Source organism: Cyanistes caeruleus, chromosome 4 (assembly GCF_971803275.1).
Source record: "Cyanistes caeruleus chromosome 4, bCyaCae1.hap1.1, whole genome shotgun sequence".
NCBI classification, from domain to species: Eukaryota; Metazoa; Chordata; class Aves; order Passeriformes; family Paridae; genus Cyanistes; species Cyanistes caeruleus.
Genome location: NC_141704.1, coordinates 52,042,947 through 52,067,160, shown reverse-complemented (window position 1 = coordinate 52,067,160; position 24,214 = coordinate 52,042,947). Strand labels below are relative to the sequence as shown.

Genomic DNA, 24,214 nt, shown 5'->3' with positions numbered 1-24,214 from the left:
AAATGAGTAAATCATAGCAGTAGAATTTAGTTACTATCTCTTGAAAGCAGCAAAAAGACAAAGTGTTTAAGCTGACCTTCCTGGATGTATTACTAGCCAGCTTAGATTCAGTAGGAGATAAGTGCAGTGACAGTAAAGTACTGACCACAGATCTCATTTCACAGTTATAAGTTCTGAACATCTCCAGTTTGCTGGTGTGTCAGCCTAATATGACATATCCAACTGGACAGTCACTTGTCCAATATGCCAAATTTAATTAATACCTTAACTTTCTGTTAATATAATGTAATCTCAGTTTTTGTAATAATAAAATTCTAACAACTGCAGGAGAAATGGTACTTAATCTTTATGAGAGAACACAATTAAAATAATGTAATCATAGGCTTTTCATCTAGTTACATTTGGAGTGTAGGGCTCTACAAAGGAGAATGCATTGTAGTTTTCCAGAATGTTAGCACCATATAATAAATGCTGACAACTAAAATATTTCTTTTATTCTCATGCCAATATTTGAGTACTTAGTGAGAGTTGTTATTTGCCTCTGTTTGCTGCTGGGGATGAACAGTCCTTTTGTCTCTGGGTTGGAGGAGTGGATCTAAGTGAAATAAAATTAAACTGATAGAAGATATTTCCTTTTCTCACAGCTTCCTGTGAGGCTATAGGTTAGATGGTCTGTGGACTTGTGGAGAGTCTATAGGAGATAAAAATACTTTTCACTGCTAAGTGAATATTAGATATACAAACATTGATTTATGATAAAAAATTGTAATTAAGAATTAGTTAGCTTTCAGCCCATCTTTTGTGGAAGTAGAATCATTAAGGAATAAGAATAGAGCTGTGGGGATGAGGCCCAACAAACTATGCATTCTCATTTGTTTTTGCAGAATATACAGTAAAAAAGGCATAGGTGGAGACAACTTTCTATAAATAATAAATAATATGTATATAACTATGTAAATATATATACATGTATGTATGCTTATATAAATAAAAGCATTTGTTAGGGGTCCAGTTTGTTGATTCATAAGCAGTGAGAAGGAGAAAGTGTAGAACAGACATCTGACAAAACAATATACTAAAATGCTGTTTTCCATGTTGCTGGCAGATCTCAAAAGTCTCTGATACAGACTGAAGGATTTTAACAACCCCTTTAAAAGTACTCTCAGTATTTTGCTTCATAGTTTATTTTTTCCATCTTCAGGTTGAATGCCCATTTTGAAGTGAACCTTGATTGCTCTGTCTCTCGAGCAGAAATGTACTCTGAATACCTCTCTACTTGTAGTAAATTAGCTCGAGGTGGAATCCTAACATCAACTGGATTTTATAAATGCCTGCGGTAAGACAAGAATTTATGCAGCAATAAAGAAGCAATTGTATGTTCTTAAAACTAAGCAGTAGCTTTAGATTTCTTTGAGAAAAAAATCTGCTGAGTTGAAAGACATCCAGTTCTGGAATTTTAATTGAAACAAATTAGTTTAGAGTTTGTTTAATTTTATTACATTCTATTTCAAGATCTTTGAATGTGTTCCTTCCCTGCGTGTAGTCCTTCTGATTCTTTCTGAAGTAGTTTTTTGAGATTTTGTAATTTTTGCTTAGGTTGTATGACATCTCAGCCATCTGGGGGAACCTGCTAGTCCTCAGTGATGAACAATCACATGCTATTGGAAAATCCTGCTGTGTTGTAAAGATGCAGGCATTCCTTCTATTATTCTGCACACAAGAGCAGTTAGGTAAAACAAAAACATTGCAAGAGGGTTGAGTTACTGTGTTTATTAACATGGATTTATGTTGTGTTTGACAGAACTGTCTTTCCAAATCATACAGTGAAGAGAGTAGAAGATCCAAGTAACAATGGTCAAGCACATATACATGTGGTAGGAGTGAAAAGGAGAGCTATACCGCTTCCCATTCAGATGTACTATCAGCAGCCACCAACTTCGTCTACCCCAGTTGTCCGGGTTGATTCAATTCCTGATGTGTCTTCGTCTCCTTTGCCAGCAGGTTTTTAAATTAATTATGTATAAAGTATTTTGCATTGATCCTGAAACCATAAAAAAAGCCAGAAGTTTTTGAACATAGCTTGAAAGTGTTAGAAGTTGAGGCCACGTGTTTTGTGTATATTTGGTAATGTTGGGAATAGTACTGTAGTATTTCCTTGCATGCTTTGACATGTAACCCATAAGCTTTCCTGTCAGCAGACAAGCCATTGTTGCTGCATCATTAATTCAGACTCTGTAGAGCTGAGAACAGAAACCGTTTCATGTAGAATTGCAATTTCAAATCTTGGATTTTTAAAAATTTGTTAGTTAATATGTTGGAAATAATCTCTGCTTCCAAACTTTTACTGTGTTTATTTCAACAGGAATCCCGCATGGGCTACCAGGTGTAGGAAATCACTATCAGAGGACCCCTATAAACCAGTCTTCAACTCTGACAGCAACACAGATGTCTTTTCCAATTCAAGGTGTTCACACTGTGGCACAGACTGTTTCTAGAATTCCACAGAATCCTTCTATTCATACACAACAAAATGCTCCAATGACTGTTATACAGAATAAAGGTCCAATATCCTGTGAAGTAGTGAAGGCCGCAGTAATACAGAGCTCTGTTCCTCAGTCTGCAGTTCCTGTTCCTATTGCAGTAGGAGGAGCTTCTAATCAAAATCACAGCACCACAGGCCAGCAGCCGTCTGTTACAGTTGTGAGTTCTCAGATGCTTCACCACCAACCTGTAATTCAGCAACAGTCCCCACTGCATGCAGTGGTACCAGGACAGATACCTTCAGGCACTCCTGTTACGGTAATTCAGCAAGCTGTACCTCAGGGTCATATATTTGGCAGAGTACAAAATCTACCAGCATGCAGTTCAGCAGTTTCACAGGGTCAACAGCTAATCAGCACATCATCACAACCTGGGCAGACATCATCTCAGCAGTCCTCTGCGGGTAACCAGCAACAAGATACAGTCATCATAGCACCACAGCAGTATGTCACAACCTCTGCATCTAACATTGTTTCTGCCACCACAGTTCAAAATTTCCAAGTAGCAGCTGGGCAGGTGGTTACAATTGCAGGTGTTCAGAACCCACCAACATCCAGAGTAGGGTTTCAGAATATTGCACCAAAGCCTCTGCCATCTCAGCAAGGTCCACCTGCTGTGGGGCAGCAGCCACAGCAGCAGCCTCCACCACCATCCCAGCAAAGTGTAGTGATAGTAAGCCAGCCCGCTCAGCAAGGTCAGACATATGCACCAGCCATTCATCAAATTGTGCTTGCTAACCCAGCTTCTATTCCTGCTGGCCAAACTGTCCAGTTGGCTGGACAGCCGAGCATTACTCCATCATCTTCACCGTCCCCAGGTCCGGTTACAAATAATCAAGTCCCTACAGTTATGTCATCTTCATCTACCACTCCTCAGTCACAAGGACCCCCTCCTACTGTTAGCCAGATGCTTTCTGTAAAGAGGCAGCAGCAGCAGCAACACTCACCAGCATCATCGCAGCAGCAGGTACAGGTACAACAACCGATGCAAATGCAAGTTCAGTCACAACAAGCTAATACAGGGGTTGGCCAGCCCAATTCTGGTGAGTCTAGCCTGATAAAACAACTGCTTCTTCCAAAAAGAGGCCCCTCAACTCCAGGGGGGAAGCTTATACTCCCAGCTCCACAGATTCCTCCACCTAACAATGCAAGAGCTCCTAGCCCTCAGGTGGTTTATCAGATGGCCAATAACCAGACACCAGGTTTTGGAGTTCAAGGACAGTCTCCAGCTCAGCAGCTGCTAGTTGGACAGCAGAATGTTCAGCTGGTCCCGGGTGCAATCCCACCCCAAGGGGCAGTGCAAACAGTACCCATTTCTAATTTACAGATATTGCCAGGCCAGTTAATCTCTAACAGCCCAGCAACTATTTTCCAAGGGACTACTGGCAACCAGGTTACGATAACAGTTGTGCCAAATACGAGTTTTGCTACTGCAACTGTGAGTCAGGGAAATGCAACTCAGATCATTGCTCCAGCAGGAATTTCAGTGAGTGGAGCACAGACAGGAGTTGGGCTACAGGTGCAAACCCTTCCAGCTACTCAAGCACCTTCAGCTGGACAATCACCGTGTACTGCTGCTCCCCCATTCAAAGGTGATAAAATAATTTGCCAAAAGGAGGAAGAAGCAAAGGAAGCAACAGGTTTACACATTCATGAACGTAAAATTGAAGTTATGGAGAATCCTTCCTGCCGAAGAGGAGCTGCAAACACCAGCAATGGGGATGCAAAAGAAAATGAAATGCAGGTGGGAAGTCTTTTAAATGGGAGAAAGTATAGTGACTCCAGTCTACCTCCTTCTAACTCAGGGAAAACACAGAATGAGGCCAATCAGTGCTCACAAGTCAGTAATGGGCCATCATTAGAAATGGGTGAGAACGGAGCTCCTGGAAAGCAGAACTTTGAACAAACGGACACACAGGAAATTAAAAGTGATTTGAAGAAGCCCCTAGTTAATGGAATCTGTGATTTTGATAAAGGAGATTGTTCTCATTTGAGCAAAAACATTCCAAATCACAAAACTTCCAATCATGTAGGAAATGGTGAGATATCTTCAGTGGAACAACAAGGGAATTTGGATGCCACGCAGCAAGATACTGCCAAAGGTGATCAAGGGGAAAGAATTTCTAATGGGCCTGTATTAACTTTGAGTAGTTCACCTGTTGTAAGCGGTACACAGGAGGCTGCAAAACTGTTAACCCAGCAACTTAGTGGTACCAACACTGATTTACCTAATGGACCTCTAGCTTCAAGTTTGAATTCAGATGTGCCTCAGCAACGCCCAAGTGTAGTTGTCTCACCACAATCTACAGCCTCTGTTATACAGGGGCATCAAATCATAGCAGTTCCACACTCAGGACCTAGAGTGTCCCAGTCTACCCTGTCCTCCGAAGTTCGGTCTACTAATGGCACAGCAGAATGCAAAACTGCAAAGAGGCCAGCAGAGGATAATGACAGGGAAACTGTTCCAGGAATTCCAAATAAAGTAGGAGTTAGAATTGTTACAATCAGTGACCCCAACAATGCTGGTTGCAGTGCAACTATGGTTGCTGTGCCAGCTGGAGCGGATCCAAGCACTGTAGCGAAAGTAGCAATAGAAAGTGCTGTTCAACAAAAGCAGCAGCATCCAACCACGTATATACAAAGCATGGTCACACAGGTATGTTGCAGTGTTCTTTTTGTGTTTATTCTGACTGTGATTCTGACTAATACTGTGAAATAATATGGCTGAAAATGTGAGCTCGGTTGATATCTCTTGCATAGTATTTCAGATATTCAGAAAATTGTACTTTCTGTTCTTCCACAGCAGTTTACGTACTTCTTCAATATCAGTGACAATAGTGGAATTCATAATTTGTAGCTTGATAATACACAGTGAGAAAAGAACTTCTGCTCACTATTTTCTTCCTTTAAAGATTAACTGTTCTGAAGACAACAGTTTGCTGGATCGTCCTGCAAAAATGTCAGTGTTGTTCTGCATTTTATTCTTGGTCACGGTGGAGGGGTGAATATGTTTTTTTGGAAAAGAACCACACCTGCAATCAGGAAGGCTGAAATGAGTTGAAGTTCTTGCATTTAAAGCTGGTCTTCAAGGTCTTTCTTTGTGGGCTCACTACAGTTAGGAGAAAATATTATTTTGTAAATTTGCTGAAATATTTACATTTATTAATTACAAAATATTTACAGTGTTTATCAATAAAACAAGAAATGTTTTGGGGGGGGTTTTTCCCCTCTTTTTGCCAAGCTTTGGTGAGGTTTTGTTGGGCTTTTTTGTCCCTTGATTGAATTTGTTGAACTTTTTGAAAGTGGTTACTCCCTAACACTTTACTAGAAATGAGGTATGGACATCAGGAGTGTTAATTAATAATCATATTAGAGATTATTCTGTTATCTAGAATTTATTTTAGTTTTGTTACATAGGCATAGAAAATTGCTCTCCAAAAAACCCATTCCTAACCTGAATTAGGAGCAGAGGGAATGGAATGGTAGGTCTGGCAGTTAAGAGTTCTGACAGATGAGAGCGAGGAAATGAAGTCCTGAGTGTACATTAGTACATTTTGACCTTGGAGTAACAGAGTAACAGGTCTTTTATTTCTTACCTTTTTTAATTTTTTTATTTTTTTTTTTTGGTTGGGGATTTGTTTGCATTTGACAAAGCAGAAGGCAAAGACATGATAGGTTTATCCAGACTCAGAACTCAAAATGTGACAAGTGCTGGCTCTTGCTACTTCATTTTCTGTGACAAGTTAGGTTGCTCTTGAAAACTCTTGACTCTCCTAGTTGTCAAAAATCAGGGTTAATAGTTAACAAGTTCCTTCCTTTTTTACTTTCTCTACTTTTTCCTTCTGACTGCCACAGTGCACAGAGATAATTCTTGAAATGTCTTTGAACTCAGTCCTGAATTTTCACTTCGGTTTTGTTGGGGGGAGATCTGTATTTTTTTGGTATGTTATCTTTGTTCTTAATAGAAATAATTTGACCAAAATTAACAGTTTCTGTTAGAATCATAGGGACAGCATGCTAGATTTTCTGTACTGCAGATGTATTAGCTATGCCTTGCTTTTTACACTGAGTGTCTTTAGCTGTTATACAGTTTGAATTTCTGTTATAGTTTTGCTAAGGATTTGGCTGAAGTACAAAACGGTGTGGCTGTCTCTTAAATGGAATATGTTTATTTTTTCCCTCAATATGTAGCTGAAAAGAATTTGCAGTTGTATCTGAAGCAGCTGCTAAATTATCAGATTTTAAGAATTTTGAGAAGGGGGTAATACATTTAACTATTTCACTTAATTTTGAGAATGTATCTCATGATACTAGAGGGGGAGGATAGAAAAATACTTTCTGTGCTGATATTTCTGTTTTTACACTATCCCTAGTATCACTGTCATTAATAGTTACTACATTTTTCATTACCTGTACAAATAGAAATGCTGCCTGCTGGGTTTGCCATTTGGTAGAAATTTGCAAATCAGAAGAATTTGGTTTAAAATATGCATCCCTGAAAGCTTGCTCATTCTGCTGTCTGTAGGATGCCCTTCCTTTCTTCAAAATTACATAAATGTGGAAGAAATGAGTTAATTAGTTTTGATCTTGGTGAGAAACTTATTCATTAACTGTTAGCCTTAGCCATATGTCTATATATTTATGAATCATGTCTGTCATAATATTGCAAGTATGGACTTAACAGTTGAACCCATATTAGAGTTCTCTGTTCAGATATAGTGATCACTGTAGTTTGGCTTAGGATTTGCAGAGATCGTCACCACTTCTTTAAAATTAACATGTTGAATTATAAACACTACCAAAATTACCCTGGACAGCTCTTTTTCTTTCTCTAAAGCTGCTGTGCAGCAATAGTGGCAATAGCCACTGCTTTTCTGGAAAAGGAGATGCTAAGTATTTCCAATATTAAGTCTGCTTTTAGGAGTATTTTTAAATATCAAGAAATGTAGCCGAAGTCTCATGAATTTGGTGTTAATTGTAGGTATGACTTTGTTCAAGATTAGGCCTTGTGTTATCTTCTAATTTCTCTCTCACATTTTGAGTCTTCCTCATCTGACAAGCAGCTTCATTGTCCCTGACTTTTTTGAAAGGCAGCAGCTGAGGAACACTTCTTTCACTTGAGCATCCACAGTGTTTTATCCTCTCTGAAGCATCTAAGTATATATTGGCTGTCTTGCAGAAGAAAAAGGAGAGCATGGTTTTTGCTGCAAACATTGAGAAATTTATTAAAATACAATCAAGTGGAGAAAAACAGTGAGGGACAGAGACTAAAGGGGTATTAGCTATGGCAAAATTACATAGGTGCTGAAGCTTTTAGTGTTTGACTTCTTGTTTGCTTGCTACAGCTTGTATTTCAGAGAGGTGTGAGAGAGAAGGGAAAAAAAATTTTAGAAAAGTAAAACCAAACAGAAAGACTGAGAAAAGAGGTTCAGAGGACAGAAAAAGGAGGAGAGTATTGCTTATGTGACTACAGTAGGATTAGCTGTCATAAACTACAGAGAGGAGAAAGGGAAGATGCTTGAAGATAAGGAAGGATGACAAATAGGGCAGGTGTGGAACAATAATCTGAAAACTGAGAAAAGCAAGAAAGAATTAAATAATCCTTAGGGGAATCTAGAAATTAAGAGAAATTTGTTTCGTTGTATGAAATGAGATGATACAGTGTGCTTGGGGAAAAATGTTAATTTAAGTGGCTTATTAAAATAATGAAAATTGTGTACTGGCTGTTTATGGGACAGCCCATATAAGTACCATTAAAATCCAATTAGACAAATACAGGTTTCTTGTGTATATAATCTGAGATTATTCCCTATCAATTGTATACCTCAGTAAAGCTTGTTGAGAAATCACTGTATGTATACTGAATATTTTAAAATTTCTTTTCATATTTTGCACTGTGATTAAAAGGGGGATCTATTTATGTCAGAATAGGTACATGATACACAGGGTGCTGCAATTTTGTTCTTACATCTCCATCTATATTTTGTAAGCTCATGAAATGTACTCTTGAATGGAGACAGAACTGGTACTGTACTTTTTTTGTTCCCTTTACTTTTGGTGTTCTCTGTTCATGGTTTATTGCTTTCCTGAGGCATTGTGCTAGACTGGTGGTTGAAAAAGAAATGAGCAATTACCTATCTGTATGCTTTTCTTTGCCACATTTTCTTATTCCTCTTCAAACGCCTCCAAAACATCTGTTGAACATAACCATGTTGGTTTGTCCCAATTGGTGTGTGTTTTAAAGGAATGCTCAGATATCACGCCAAGTTCTTAGAATTGAGCATATCTGATTTAAATTGCCTCATCTGGCTTTTAAAGTAATGGCTTTCTTGCTCATCACTGTCATACCCTCACAAACAATGCACGCCCATTTCTCTGACGGCTGCCCACTTGAAACATGCCTTTGTTGAAATTTAGGTGGCAAAATCTGCGTGGCCTTTTCTGTTTGCTCCTGCTCTCTGTTGATTGGAATGCCGAGAATTACCATGCACCAGAAAGCAGGTGTGTAGCTCCAGGAGGTGTAATTCATTCCGAGCCACAGAGTAAATGAGTTTCTCAGCTGGAAGTAGTGAAATACAGAATCTCTACTTTTATTGCCCTTCACTTGTGATGCACACTGTTGCAAGGAGACATAAACTTCAATAATCTAACAAGAAAAGAACATTTATTTTGGTGACTACTTATCCACTTGACCTCTTTCTCACACTCAGATTCTGCTCTGTTTGTTTTTAGCTTATGTGCTTTTGTAGATCTGTTCATTATTGTGAATAAGCTAAACAAAATTTTATTATATCAAGCTGTAAATCCCATTATACTTTAAAAAGATTTTTACTAATAATTAACTGTTTCTTTTTTAATTACATTTATTTACAGTGGCTGTGCATGTATTAGTGGTGGGGAAAAAATGCAGCTTAATGCTTTTAAACTGCATATGGCTCTACATGTCAGCAAAATCCCCAACACACTGGGGATGCACAGTGTTCTCTTGCTGGTGGCACAGTAGGCTTTTTAAATAGAATGTGCAGGTATCATGATAAAATAGTTATCTGTTTGTGCATAAAGGGAATAGCATCACTGATTCTCTGAAATGTAAGTGGAGGCCACAGCTGGCTTCGACTCATACAGGAAGCTTGTCTGCCCAAATGTAGGAGCTCTTGTGCATAAAATTAAATTAACATCTTTGTAAACAGTCCATTGTAGTTAGCAGAAAGCTCTTAGTTGTACTCATGGTTTTCATGACCAGGCTGAATTTCCTCCCCCTCTCCAGTACCTCAGTCTAAAGTCAACCCAGTCTAGATATAAAATCTCTATGTGCTTATTAAAAGTAGGCTCTAGTATCTGATCTGTAAGCAGACTGTACAGGCATTAAGGGTTTGTATTTGTGTACTTTAGGGTTGAGTGTAAACCCTACTGAGATAGTTGATGCTGCTTTAGAGGTACCTTTCCGTCCTAAGGTGCTGTGAGAAAAGGGCTAATTGGTGGCAGTTGCAAATTGTATCATGGAGAGATCTAATTTGATTATAAAAGCTTGTTGTGAAGCACTTTCAAGTGTAGTGGAGCACTGGGCATTTGTTTTCTTGGGGAAACATGAATTCATTAAATGTTTTTACTAGACGAGGAAATTTTCTGGAACCTCTATGCCTCATGGAAAGACTTAAGGGTATTCCTTTTCTCAGAAAGACTTCATTTGAGAAAAGTTAATATCTGTCATTGTTTAAAGAAATAAGTGAATTTACATAATCATTGCATTTGAGCACTGTAAAGTAGCATGCAGCAAGTATTACTAGGTACATTTCTGGGAGAAAAAGGGGTTTCATTTCTGAAAAACAAAGGCTATACCTAATTTAGTGATATCCCAAGTGTCATGCATTACTAAACTGATACATGACAATAGAGGGAAAAGGAAACCAAAAATTAGCACTGATCTTTCTGAATCTTTCTGATCTCCTGAATGAAGAGAGGAAGGCTTTGTGACCTTTGACTGTAAAACTTCCATTTCTAAAATAAAATAAAAAATTCTAGGAGCATATGTAATTTTGCTTTATGTGTCGATCAAAAATACAATCAACAAAAGCTGATAGGCAAGCAATGGATTTGTCTTAAAAATTACATGGAAGTTGGGTCCACCACTTTTGGGTGAAACTACTCCACAGTAGAGCAGTAAGAAGAGAATTGTAAACAACAAGATCTATTTCACATGTTTCTTTTCAATTTATCAGGTTTTTTTTTTGTCTCACAAGGGGGAAAAAAAAAAAAGTGGCAAAAAAAATGGGAGGGGAAACTGACTGATAACTTTTTGTCCTGAAAATTTGTTTCTCTTTCTGAGCTCTTTCATTTTCAGCATGCAACATTTTGTGTTGTATATCTCAGATCAATTTACTTAAAATAAACAGTTTTTCAATGAGATGATATTAAAACCTTTGAATACCACTAGGAGAGCTTGCCAGAGAAACCCTTGAGAAAATTCATAATTCCAGATTAATTGCAGGGTTTGCTCTGAATGGAGTAAATAATACATGAACCACACATTGAATGATGAGAATTAAAGGAAATACTGAATTAATTCAGTAAGCTCATTTTTTCTTCAGCGCATTAAACAAGACAGAAGTTCTATAGGGATAAAAAGTCACATAAAAGACCATCAAAATGTGTTGATACTGGGATGCCAAGTGAAGGTTGCAAAACAAGCTGTACTGCTGACAGTCCATTATTTTACTTGCAGCTTAATTTTAAAAATGCCTTTTTAAGGGGATGTTGATATTAAAAGGCTCCACTTGTGTTTACCTTATGTTAGAAGATACCTTGTGAAGGATTCATTACCCATTCTGTGAAATAGCTTAAAGGTCTTTAGGTGAAAATCATTGCTGAATTCAAAATAGTTTGTGGTTATGACTAATGGACTCAAGTCCTTTCTTACAACTTTTCAAATATGTGGATGGCATCATAAGTAGTTGTGCTGTGTTCAGGAGTTTTGCAGAGTTTTTCATTATTTTTATCTTGTTTTATTGCTTGGATATGGAATGTGTTTCGCTTTTGATCAGGCCTTTTTGCTGTCCCTTGGGTCATGTTATTGGTAGTATAATCTGTGATAGTTATTAACTCACAACTGACTGACTGTGTGACTGCTATCCAGAGAGCAGCAGGAAGAAAAATGTAAATCAATATGCAAATGAAATGTTAGAAACTGAAGTTAGCTTGTTTCTTTGTAGTGAAAGTTACTAAAGTTACTCAGTAACAGAGCTGTAAAGATCTAAAGGTGTGCGCCATTTGAAAGTGTTTCCTTATAATATTCTTACACAGACTTGCAAGTGATTTTATTAGATTTCTTTGGAGTGTGAATTTGTTTTCAAACAGTGGGGAAAAAAAAGCATGTTAGGTCTTCATCTCTAGATAATATTCAAAAGCTTAATTTTTCTACTGTCATCATCCTTACAAATGTCTTGCTGACTAGAACCTTCTGGAAAAAAAAAAAATAAGAGAAACAACATTCTGACACTGTTTTGAAATGGAAAGTTCAGCATTCAGTATCTGTTATTCAGAAAAAGAAATAAAATTGGTTTGGATTTATATATTTTTAGGTAATTTCAAAGATAATTTTAGTTGAGTGTTAATTTTCTTGTTACATTGCAGAGGAGCAAGGGGAACATAATTTTCCTTTCTGAAGTGTTTCTCTTTTCATTGTATACAAGTTGTATAGCATCATCAGGCATTCTGAGCATGTGGTACTGTTCCCTGTGCTGATGGTACTGAAATGCCTTGAGTTTGCATGAGGTTTTTTTCTTTTCTTAAATAACAACAAAGCATTTGATAATGTTAACCTTTACTTCACTAGTGCCCTTGAGAAATTTCTTTGCAGTTATAATTCTGTATTTGAATTTGAGCATGAAGTTTATCTTTTGAATATTAGGAAGTTCTGCATAAGTACTACAGTGTAAAAGTTGTATGTTACTGTATTACTTGTGTTACTGTGTCTTACTAATGCAGAGTCCAGAGTATGAAAAAGTGAACACCTGTGGTGGATGAAGATGTAAAACAAAAAGTCTTTCAACAAGCAGTGAACTGTATGTAAAGTCTAGAAATAAGCCTGTTTAAAATTGTTTTAACTTTTTCTACAGAGCACACCTGCAACATCGATACCAACAGTTCAAGTACAGGGCCAGCAGATGAATTTGCAGCCACCTTCATACACTGCAGCAAGTCAACATGCAGAGCAAATGAAAAAACCTGGACAGAACTTCATGTGTCTGTGGCAATCTTGTAAAAAGTAAATGGCTTCTTTATTTACCTTTTACTGATATTTAGCATGCTTGTATATAGAAGTGATTCTACAAATTCCATCCATTCTGTTTCATTAAGTTACTTTATACTTCGACAGTAGCGAAAAGAAAACGGGGAAAGTGTTGAGGAAATTGAATGAAATGGGGGAAGGCAAGACACTTAACTGCTCTCAGTTATACTTCAGAGCATAGAACGAGTATTTTGTGACTTACTTGCAGTACCTTGATTCTTCAGTAACAAAAAATAGTTGTGTAGTTAAGTTTAAAAGAATTCCGGGCTCTGAAGCTTGTTCTCTGTGTTGCAAATATAAAAGTAGTTCCTGTACTGCAGTTACAAATCATGTCTCGACATTTTCTTGTGTTTCCAGTTTTGCAAGAGCAGGGTGTTGCACTTCAGTGTCCTGGTCGCAGTCTTATTTAGCTTGTGACTAATTTTGGTAATTATACCATTTGTGTGGCAGGGGATGCCCTTGTCATCAAAGGAAGGAAAAAGAAACTGGGCCGTAAAACCAGACAGCTGTGATTTAATTTTATTTTATTTTTTTTAATTTGCTGCTGCTGTTCTTAGAGAGGAACAGACATTTAGATGCAGGTTTATAAAACTTGATGCAACTCTTCTTAAAAGTATGTGTGTCTTGACACTGTTTTTTAAAGTAACTTAGGTTTGTGAATATGCTTAGTTTCTTGGTAAGGGCAAGATGGTGGAAAAAAGGTAGTTGTCAAGCAATCACTTAAAAAACTGGAGACAAACTGTGAGTGAGAAAAATTGCATAACATATAGGATGGTACAAAAAAGAGTGAGAGGCCTCATCATTGTAGGATAAGAAGGGAGTATAAAGCTGATTTTACAGAAAGTTGGTGGGAAATTCAAGAAATTCGGATGAAAGATGGAGAAGTTTAATTGTTTGGAACTGATAGTGAAAATAAGGCATTTGAACAGAATTATAGGAATACTGAATGACAGTATGAAACCCCTGAAGGTGTAATTTCTGTTTCTTTCATTCCTTGCAAATATAATTCTAAGATCATTCAGTCAATGCAAGACACAGAGATCTGACACTTTTTTAATCATTGTACTATTTTCACTTTAAAAGTGATTTTTCTTTCTTTGATAGATGACACTTCTCTATGTAAGAAATGTATGTAAGGCTTTACTTTGTAATTTCCCCTCTTACTACTAATAAATAGAACTGTAGAGACAGTCTGCTGGCTGCACAGTAGATGCATTAACTTGTGCCTAGGTAGGGTGGGTTTCATTGAGGGTGAAATGAAAGGCTGGGGCAATGTCACAGCAGAAAAAGCCTTGCCAGCTTATAACATGTTGAAGAGTTTGCTCAGCTACAGTTTTAAAGTGTAAGTCACCAACTACATTCCATGTCTGAGGTTACATAGGATGAGCTGTGTTGGGGCAGCAGGAGGAGCAGTACTATTAAGTTACGTTACACTATCAGTCTTTTTGTAATCTGTCTTAAAATAGTACTTTAGAAGGTTTACCTGAGACTGAAGTTAAGGGCTACAAGGCCATTGATCCCTATATTTTACTCCACACCTAGTGTATTATTTCTTTTGCTTTTGTTTATGTGGCTATTAATTCCTGTACTGCTTTTTGTTCATTCTTTTCAAAAGAATGTTCATTCTTGATACATTCTTTTAGAAAACTTTCTGAGGGTTTTGCTTTAATAGATTGAGTTCACATGACACACAGCTCTTGTTTATATGCTGTCAACTTTAAAATAGTTATTTCTGTCCCAGCTTAAAACCAGTTTAGATAAACATTACACTCAACCTTCTCTGGGGTAAAGAGAGAACCAAAATGTTAAGCTAGCATTTTCCTCAAAATATATATTGTTTATTCATATTCCTTGAACAGCCTGATTAAAAACAGGCGTATCAAATCTACTGTAGGCTTCCTGGTTCTGCTGGACATAAAGAAAAACCTGGAATTGCCACCTGTTCTTTTTTTATTTATAGCTCTCAATCTCAGCTGTTTGTATTGAGTAGTTTAAGTGGGAAACAAGAAGATTCTTTTGAGTGGGTCATTAGTCTGTGTGAACTTCACATTCAGTTCTTGGTTTCATTCTCAGTTGCTCAGCAACTTTTTTTTCCTAAGATTAAGCAGGCAGTTTCATCACAGTAGAATGATAGAATACTGGGAGGTTTTTTGTGATATTTGTAGCTAGCTAGAAAGATATGACAAGAGGCACATTTGAAAAAGTAATTTTCACCTGCTTCTCTATCCATAGTCTTTAGTTTAATTATCAAAAAATACTAGCATTACATTTTCCTTCAAAGATGCAATGCAGAAGTCAGTGCAGGCCTTAAACATTTTATTGTGAAACAAGATAAATATTAATGAATAAAATAGTATGTTTTCTTCCTACTGTCTAATTTGGCTGCTCCAGTCAGCAACATTCCAGTGGTCTGTGTTGGTGTTTTGGTTTGGTGTGGGTTTTTTTAGAACTAAATTAGGAAACATTAGACTAAGATTTGAAATGCCACAGATTTAGTAGTGTCTAAAGACTACAATGAGATGAGGCTGAATTATGCAAATGGTTGAAATTATTGGCCTCTGGCAGATGTGTTCAGATTTAATATCTGAAGTGGAAGTAAAATTCTAAAAGGTGTCAGTCAGCACATTAGGGATGTAACAGAAAGTAGGTGTTTTTCTTTGAACTTCAGCTGTCTGCAAGTACTGCTAATTGTATGCAGCTTAATTTAAAAGCTGCTGTTTTGTTTCACAGGTAGGCAGATGTCTGCTCTTGAATTGCTTTGTATTTAAAAAGTAAATTGAAAATGCTATTGAATCTCCAGTGCCTGTCAAGTCAGCTATTAATGTTCTGTTCAACAGCTGAACAGAATCATGGATGAATTAAGTGTGGAAACAAGAGTCTAGTCTGAACTGACCATATTGTCAGTATGTAAGCTTTTTCTTTATTAATATCGTTAGGTGTTTCTCTAAGAAAAAATAGTTTTTCTCTGCAAAATGGTAGTAAGTTTGAGTATTTTTAGATTAGTGATTGAAGTGTAGAACACTGAATATCTTAAACAGCGAATGAGCCAGCATAGCTGAAATAGCTTTATTTTTCTGAAGCTTTGTCATGTTGAATGAAATATTTTGCACTGTATTTTGAATTTCACTTAGGCCATGAAATTTGTTTCATCTGCGCCAGAAATTATACATAGAATGGTTAGTGCAAGGCTTAAGTTGATTCCCCTTTATTGTGGAAAGACATGTTTCTGTCCTCTGAAACACCTGCTATTGAGCCAATAAAACATTTTGTTTTCATTTCCTGCTGTGGGTTATCTGGACCAACAGCAAGAGGCAGATATTTCTCCTTCTCAGCTTCCCTTCAGTAAGAGGTAACTAGCATGTAAAAGATTAATGCTTTTAAAGAGAGTATTATTTATTGCCAGTGCAGAAGGTAATTGCTGTATTACAGGTGGTTACTGCAGTAGCATTCAGTTTCTAACTAAGACTTGTCTGAGGGTGAAATTAGCCCTTTGATGCCTTTATCCAGGAATCAGTATCTGTACACTTAGGCCTAGGTATCAGTTGCAAGTATGTTTGCATAATGGACACTGCTGAAATGAGTAGTGGGATGTGGAAGGGGGTGGCCGGACCAAAGCACTCATTGATCTGCTATTCAAAAGCTGAGAGTGTGTGAGGGGAGCTTGTGGAAGTGACTTCCCAAATGGCAGCAGCTAGGTTTCTAGACCTCTTTGGTTCAAGCATTAAATGAGTGTTGATGAGCTGGGTTACTTGTATTAAAGTGAATTTTGAGCAGCTAATTCTTTTGGCCGTTTTTTCTCTGTTGGAGTAAGGGACTTAATTTGTAACATCTAAGATACAGAAGTTTTATATATAGGCTAAAAAAAAACAACCCAGTGCTTTGAGTCATTCACTATTTTCATACCATGTTTTTTGAAGTACAGCAAGTCTCCTTTACCAGCTTATATATGTTACAGTAGCACATCATTTGTCTACGTGAGATCGGAGGTAGCCTAGATTGCAGCAGCCATGCATTGCTACGTAGAGCTTGCAGTGTTGAGAAATACAGATCACATAAGGAGTAAAGTCAGGCTCTTGAACTTTAAGGAGGCAGACTTCTAGCTGTTAAGGGAGATTGTCAGTGAGATCCTTGGGGTCAAAGGAGTGGAACAGACCTGGCAAAACTGGAACTGAACCTGGCAAGGTATGCAAAGAATAACAGGAAGGACTTGTACAGGTACACTAATCAGAACAGCAGGATCAAAGGTGGTGCACCCTTGCTGGTGAACAGGTAACAACAAACAAAGCCAGCATGGCTTCACCAAGGTAAAATCCTGTCTAACCAATGTAGTGGCTTTCTGATATGGGGTAGTTACACCAGAGGATAAGGGGAGGGCTACAGATGACATTTATCTGGACTTCTGTAAAGCTTTTGAAGTGGTCCCACACAACATCCTTCTTTCTAAATCGGAGGGAGATGTATTTGATAAGTGGACTTTTAGATGGATTAGGAATTGGTTGGACAGTCACATCCAGAGGGTGGTGAGCAGTGACTGAGAGTCTTGATGGACATCAGGAGCTCATGGTGTCCTTAGAGGTCTGCACTGCGACCAGTGTTACTTAATATCTTTATTAATGACAGGGGTGAAGGGATCCAGTGCACCCTCAGCAAGTTTGCAGATGACACTGACCTGAGTGGTGCAGCTGACACACCTGAAGGATGGGATGCCATCCAGATGGATCTGGACAGGCTTGAGCAGTGGGCCCATGGGAACCTCATGAGGTTTAACAAGGCCAAGTGCAAGGTGCTGCACCTGGATGGGGCAAACCCTGGTATCGGCACAGGCTGGGGATGAACAGACCAGAGCAGCCCTGCTGAGAAAGACTTGGGGGAGCTGGTGGAGGAGAGGCTGGACATGACCCAGCAATGTGTGCTTGCAGCACAGAAACCTGGTCAAGGGAGGTGATCCTTGCCCATCTACTCTGCTCCGGTGACACCCCACCTGCAGTGCTGCATCCTGCTCTGGGGTCCCCAACACAAGAAGGACATGGACCTGCTAGAATGAGTCCAGAGGAGGGCCACCAAGTTGATCAGATTTAAATAAGGTCTGAGTCTGACTGCCAGTGAAGATGGAAAATGGGAAAAGGAATACAAAAGATTCTATTCTATAAATATATATTTTTATATAAAAATATATTTGTATATTATATAAACGTAATCTGATTTAGCTGTTCATAGTTTGTTGCTATATTTTGCTTGTATTGCAAAGAATATGTCTATTGGAATTTACATGCATTATTTCTTCAGTGAAGTGTAAGTAGAAAACAGAACCATGATATTTCAATCAGATTTGTGAAAATTATATTGACACTTATTGGTGGCTCACTGGCAATATGTGTACATGTTTATTTTGCAACTTCCCATTTATCAATACATGTCTCAGTCCAGAAAAAAAACCAAAGGTTAACCACTATGATTTGATGTTTGTTACTTTTGTACCTCACCATTAAATGGGGGAAAAAAATTAAATTCCCCTCCCCTCTTTTTGTAGGTGGTTTCAGACACCATCACAAGTTTTCTATCATGCAGCAACCGAACACGGAGGAAAGGATGTCTACCCAGGGCAGTGCTTATGGGAGGGATGTGAACCTTTCCAGCGGCAGAGGTTTTCCTTCATTACCCACCTACAGGTGCAGATTTTCTTTCATGTACTATTTCAGAAAACAGTAGGGATTTCATGGTAAATTTCCACACACCATTCTTACTGTCTTTCTCTTTCCCCCAAACAGGATAAGCACTGTTCTAGAGATGCTTTGCTTGCAGGATTAAAGCAAGATGAACATGGACAAGTAGGAAATCAGAAGCCTTCCAATAAGTAAGAGACTTGAGCCTCATTAACAATAGAGAAAATAAGAGAATTAGAAATTATTGAAAGAATTTGTTTATAATTTGGCTTATCAGGTGAAACTCTGCATATGTAAGAATCTGTAATCAAATTTGAGGTCCATTCCAGTAAGACACAAAGGACAAAAGGGGAATAGATTCTGATGTAGTTGCAGTTATCTTTAACCACATATTTCTTTAAAGTATGTGATCAAAACTCTTAAACTCTGTGGTGAACATTGTTTTCATCATGTTATCCTATTTTTTTTGTCCAACTGGACAGCATTTTATAACTTTCCTTATAACAGAGAAGTGCTTGTAATACAAATAGAAAGTTATTTATTGTGTACAGTTCATGTGTCACACAGCTGAGATAGATTGTCTTGTAACTTGTATTCCTTCCAGTTTTGTGGTCTAAATTTGGGCTGATTTGATCCAAGGACTGTTGTAATAAACTTTCATTTAAACAAGCAAGCAAGATAAATGATGGAGACTCCTCAGAGTCTTCTGATTTTGTGCTGCCATCTGAAATGGGATTCGGCTCTTCTCTTACCCAGAATGATTACAACCATCTGGAATTAATATTGGAGAGTGCAACCTCATTGGTGTGAGGTTTTGGGGCTGGCTGTGTTAATAGTGGAATTGTTCAAGGTTCAGTTACTTGTGTAAGTGTGTTTTAAGACCTGGCCTTTGTTAGTAACTGACTGGAACCACTTTAGATATAATTACATGGTCCCAGGCAGATTTTTGCTGTTCTGTTCTGAGGCTTGTAAAACTGCTACCAAGTTGTTGGAGGCAGCAGAGAAAGTCAAGTTATTAAAACTGAGAATTTTAGTTTGGGAGTCCTTTCATTTTTTGATATTAAAAACTATCTTAAAACAGATTTATATTTGCTTTATGGTGCCTTGTTTCATTAAACTGAGCAACACTCAGACCTTGGAAAACCACAAAAAGAATTATGGTAATGTAGTCTTAAATACTTGGTAAGTGGGAAGTGTAGGACTGACACCATCTACTAGCATGATGTGTTAACTCTGCCTTTTCATAATGTTCCATCACACAGATAACACATTCCAGTAGCTATGTGTCCTCACAAGCTTTTAAATTGGCACAGGTACTCACAGGAGAAAAACTGTTCATACACCCCCTCTCTGAGGCAGAATTCCCTAATTAGGTCAAATTCAGAAAGCAGGAATTCACATGCATAACCAGTTCTTGATAAAATACTGAGACTGCAATACCACAAGATACTAAGGATGTGATTTCAGAACACGGATTGAAATGAAAACATTCCTCTGCTCAAAATAGGATGTTTTATGTCTTGTGTTATGTGCAGATGTGGTGCATGGTTTAGTGGTGGATGTGGCAGTGGCTAATATTTGGACTTGGTAATCCTAGAAGTGTTTTCCAGCCGAAATGATTTTATGATTCTGTTTTGACTCTCTGTGACATCCCTTGTTGCTTCTTATGGCTGTGCATTGCTTACAGTGAGGGACCTAGCTTTAGTTTTTGTTAGATTGCATGGTAAATCAATTTGATTTTTTTTTTTTTTTTAAATGGTCATAGAACAAAAGAGTGGACTTGCCACATGAGTGGAATCTATTTGCCTTACTATTAGTTGAACCCCGGTGCAGGATGTGGGCTGGAACAAAAGGAAGAGATGAGACCTTTCTCTGTCATCACTCCCACAGTTAATACACTTCCTTGTCTTGTGAAAACATAAAGGTTCCCTTTCGTTACTTTTACTCTCATCCCTTAACAAACAGGAAGATTTTAGTAAGTGTAGTGTATCCCCTCCCATTACCTTACAGTGCTGCCCCAGGGTTCTGTTTGCACAGCTGAAAAGAGCATCCGGCAGCTACACGAGGGAGACAAGATTTGATAATTTGCTTTCCAGAATCAATGACTTGTCAGATGAAACCCTAAGCTCACTCCAGCAGCTCACCTCAAGCTGTCTTACAGGTTCATGTTTGAAAGCTGTCTTACAAGGTCTTAGCTTAATTTACTTTTTTCTGAGTCCTAGAAGTGTGTCAGATCTATCAGCTCACAACTGATAGTCCATATCACTAAACTCTTGTATGGAGCTATGAAGCAGATTAAAAAAAACTGGTACTGAGACAAAGCTTGTTTAAGTCATTAACTTTAAGGCATTTATTAGGTGAACCTTCTTTATTTAATCCCTCACTATTTAGTTAAAATTACATCTACGTCATAGACTTCAGATCCTGAGTGTTACCAGTGCTGGAAGTAAAACAGAACACAATGTAACAGACAAGCCCATTCCCTAATCATCCTTTCTGTCTATCATGACACCATACACACTTGAAAAAATCTGTAATGGCTTTTCTAGAACTAGTTAAGCAATGTAAAGCTCCATTACAGAATTGGTTTTATACCTTAATTCTGTAATTCTTTGCTTTTCAAGTTTTATTATTTTAACTCTTCCTCATCTCGTTTTCAGAGGTAGCTGAGTATTACTTTTTGGAAGGTCAGGTAGCACTAGGAATTTAACTGTATGTTGACTGTAGCTTTATGCATTGGAATCCTTTTGGGTTCATGGTAATTTTTTTTTTCCCTTGTTGCCACTGAAGCAGAGGTGAATATTCTTAATGCCCTGTTGAAGTGAGGCAGGAGATCACTTTAAATCACAACATAAATTGTAGGGTTTGACATTAAGTTGATAATACAGTTAAAGAAATTCAAGAAATCTAGATGTTTCAAGACAGATACTTGCCCACAGACACAAGTCAGTTCACTTGGTGTCTCAATAACTTTATCAATTTCTTTTTTCTTCAAACTTAGAAAGAGAAGATAATTTTCTAATATCTTCCTACATTTATTGCAGCTGTCCCTCTTTCAATATGTCTAGAATCAAGGCAATAGTAATCCAGCTTTCTAAAATATGGTATGATAACTGTTGAAAAGAGACATTCAGAACAGCCTCCACTGATGAATCCTTGTGCTTCTCAATATGAGGAAAACAAAAATATTCCAGAAATTAAAAATGAAGACAATAATTATTTTACTGTGGTACTCGGTCTTCTATAAACACATCATTGCCTACCAGTTTCTTAATTCAGCCCCTGCCATTCTCATTTTACTTCTTAAAGCCTTTTATTTATTTCATATATCATATATTGTATTTTATATATATTTATATTGTATATATTATTTCTATTCATCAGCTAAGATGTTAGGGAGGGGTCTGTCTGTTACTACAGTAAACCAGTTTTTAGCTGGGCTTGCTTGCTGTTAGAACCTCAGATTACTAAGTCATTCTAAATAGAGAGTTCAAGTTATATTGGAATATTCACTTTCAGTATAAGATACCTAAATAAAACTCTATCAGGCTTTCATTCAAAAAAATAAAACATTTACATTTGATTTATGCTATGTTTACAAGTAGGCATTATTTATACTTCTTAACCACGTTCTACTAGGGTATTAAAAGACTTCATAATAATATTGAAGTGTGGTGATACTTTTCACCACCAATACTGCAAATTGTTTTTTAGAATGACATTATGAGTGTAAATCATTTAAAGTTCCATGTTTATACATTCTGAACTCTGATGGCATGAGTAATTTCCAAGTTCTTATATGAAATACAACTTTGACTTCAGTGTTAATACTGAAGATGGAGAAATTGCTTCTGCTGTGTTTGATATATCCTGCTTAATTTATTAAACTCAGTTTAAAAGCTGCAGTAACAGGTAATTGGTTTTACAAATGTTTGATCTGATTTAACACTTACATTACAACAATTACATGTTTTATGTGTTAGAACGTAACTTATTTTATATTGCTCCTCACTAATCACAGTTAATATATATTTTATATTGTCTTAGTGTCTAATGGTCCCAATGACCTGTGTCAAGTTTTGAGTAGCTGTACTTTAAGGACCTTCTCTGGCCAAATCTCAGATGGTATTTGCATAGCTGCTATCACAGTTCCTGTCTGATAAAACATCCCTTCAAATTGGTGCGCTTCAGGCTGTGTTATTAGTACAATATATTACATTTCCATCACAAATGTCAGGGGTGATGAGCAGCACTTTTTTAAGAGAAGTGTTTTTTCATATAAAATAAAGTGCATGACTGACTCTTCTGAAGGCTTTACAGTAAAGCTCATCTCTGTGGAAGCAATCATGTATCAGCACCAAGTGTTAATGGATCTTTGTGTCTCTGTTCAGATATGTAAAAAATCGTAAAGTGAGTTTTCTGAGTTGTTAATTGTCTAGAAAGCAGCGCAAAGCTTATTTTTATTAATTCTTTCTCTACTAATACAGGCAGCCAGCTGCAGGGGCTACTGCCTCTACTCCCAGAGCACAGAAGGCCATTGTGAATCATCCGAGTGCTGCCCTAATGGCATTAAGGAGAGGATCAAGAAACCTTGTCTTCAGAGATTTCACAGTTAGTACTGTTTGAATCAAGCATTAGATACTAATTGTTTCCTGCTACTAACTGCAGGGCTTTTACACCTTTTTTGTCTTTACTTTTGTAGGATGAAAAAGAGGGACCAGTAACTAAACACATCCGATTAACAGCTGCCTTAATATTAAAAAATATTGGTAAATATTCAGAATGTGGTCGCAGGTAAGCACTGTATAATTTTTCTGGTATCAGTGTTGTTTCTGTTCTTTCCAGTACCAAACAATAGGTAGGTTTTACATATCTTTAGAAACCCCAGTAAGTATATTGACAGTACAATTTGTCTATCACTCCTGCACTGGGTTCTTCTCCACACAAGTGCTCCATGTCATCTTACTTAAAGGTAGCATTTGTGATCCAGATGATTGAAAAGTGACTGGCAAATTTGACAGTGCTTGGTAAATTTTAGGAGACAGATGAGAGAAGCCTTTGCTGTCCCTTTTCTTCCAGAGCAGTACCGCATGGTTCTGAAAATTAATTATTGTGTAAACAACTTCCCACTGGCAGTACCTTTTAAATTCAGTTGAGGGAGGGGATAATGAGCTCTTAGAAACACCATCTTAAGTTGTGCAGGGACACAGTTGTGTTTCATATTTGCTGCCTCTCTATTGCTTTCCTTTCCAACCTTGGGTTAATGCTAATAAATGACTCAGCTTTCCTTTTACTAGTAGAAGATCCTTCAGTAAGTAAATAGTCCAGTACTGACTCATGGTACTAAGCAGGAAATTTTCTTTTTGATAAAAAAAGTAGTAGTTACTGTGTATCTGTGATCACCATGCAAGTGATCACCATGCTTGCTGCTGCTTGTTTTTTCCAAGAACTTACAAACTGGGTGTGTTCTTGGTTTTGTTTTGCATTAGTTTGGCTTCATAATAGCAGAAGTAATGTTTTCCAATGAGAATGTATTAATTTTGCCTGTTGTTCAAAAACCTGTCAGTAGGGAGGAATTTCCTCATTGTAGCTGTAAACAAAAAGAGTCCTGATAACTGGTTGTAGAAATCCTCCTGCTATCTTCAGCTACCTAATTGTGAGTTGTAGTGAAGACAAAATTCTTCTTGGAGAGCATAATGAAAAGATGAGGGGAAATGAGCAGA

The 24,214-nt window shown here is 37.5% G+C and overlaps 1 protein-coding gene across 8 annotated transcripts in view; it reads left to right on the top strand.

Moving 5' to 3' along the window:
• The window catches only part of ARID2 (AT-rich interaction domain 2), a 94,458-nt gene that overhangs the window by 67,929 nt on the left and 2,315 nt on the right, over nt 1-24,214 (top strand). For all 8 annotated transcript variants that reach the window (XM_023931131.2, XM_086884627.1, XM_086884630.1 and 5 more), the window contains 8 exons: nt 1,202-1,336; nt 1,802-2,001; nt 2,363-5,196; nt 12,656-12,804; nt 18,359-18,497; nt 18,597-18,682; nt 22,979-23,102; nt 23,194-23,285. In XM_023931131.2, the coding sequence (XP_023786899.1) occupies nt 1,202-1,336; nt 1,802-2,001; nt 2,363-5,196; nt 12,656-12,804; nt 18,359-18,497; nt 18,597-18,682; nt 22,979-23,102; nt 23,194-23,285 (3,759 nt within the window). The remainder of the gene's footprint in view (nt 1-1,201; nt 1,337-1,801; nt 2,002-2,362; nt 5,197-12,655; nt 12,805-18,358; nt 18,498-18,596; nt 18,683-22,978; nt 23,103-23,193; nt 23,286-24,214) is intronic.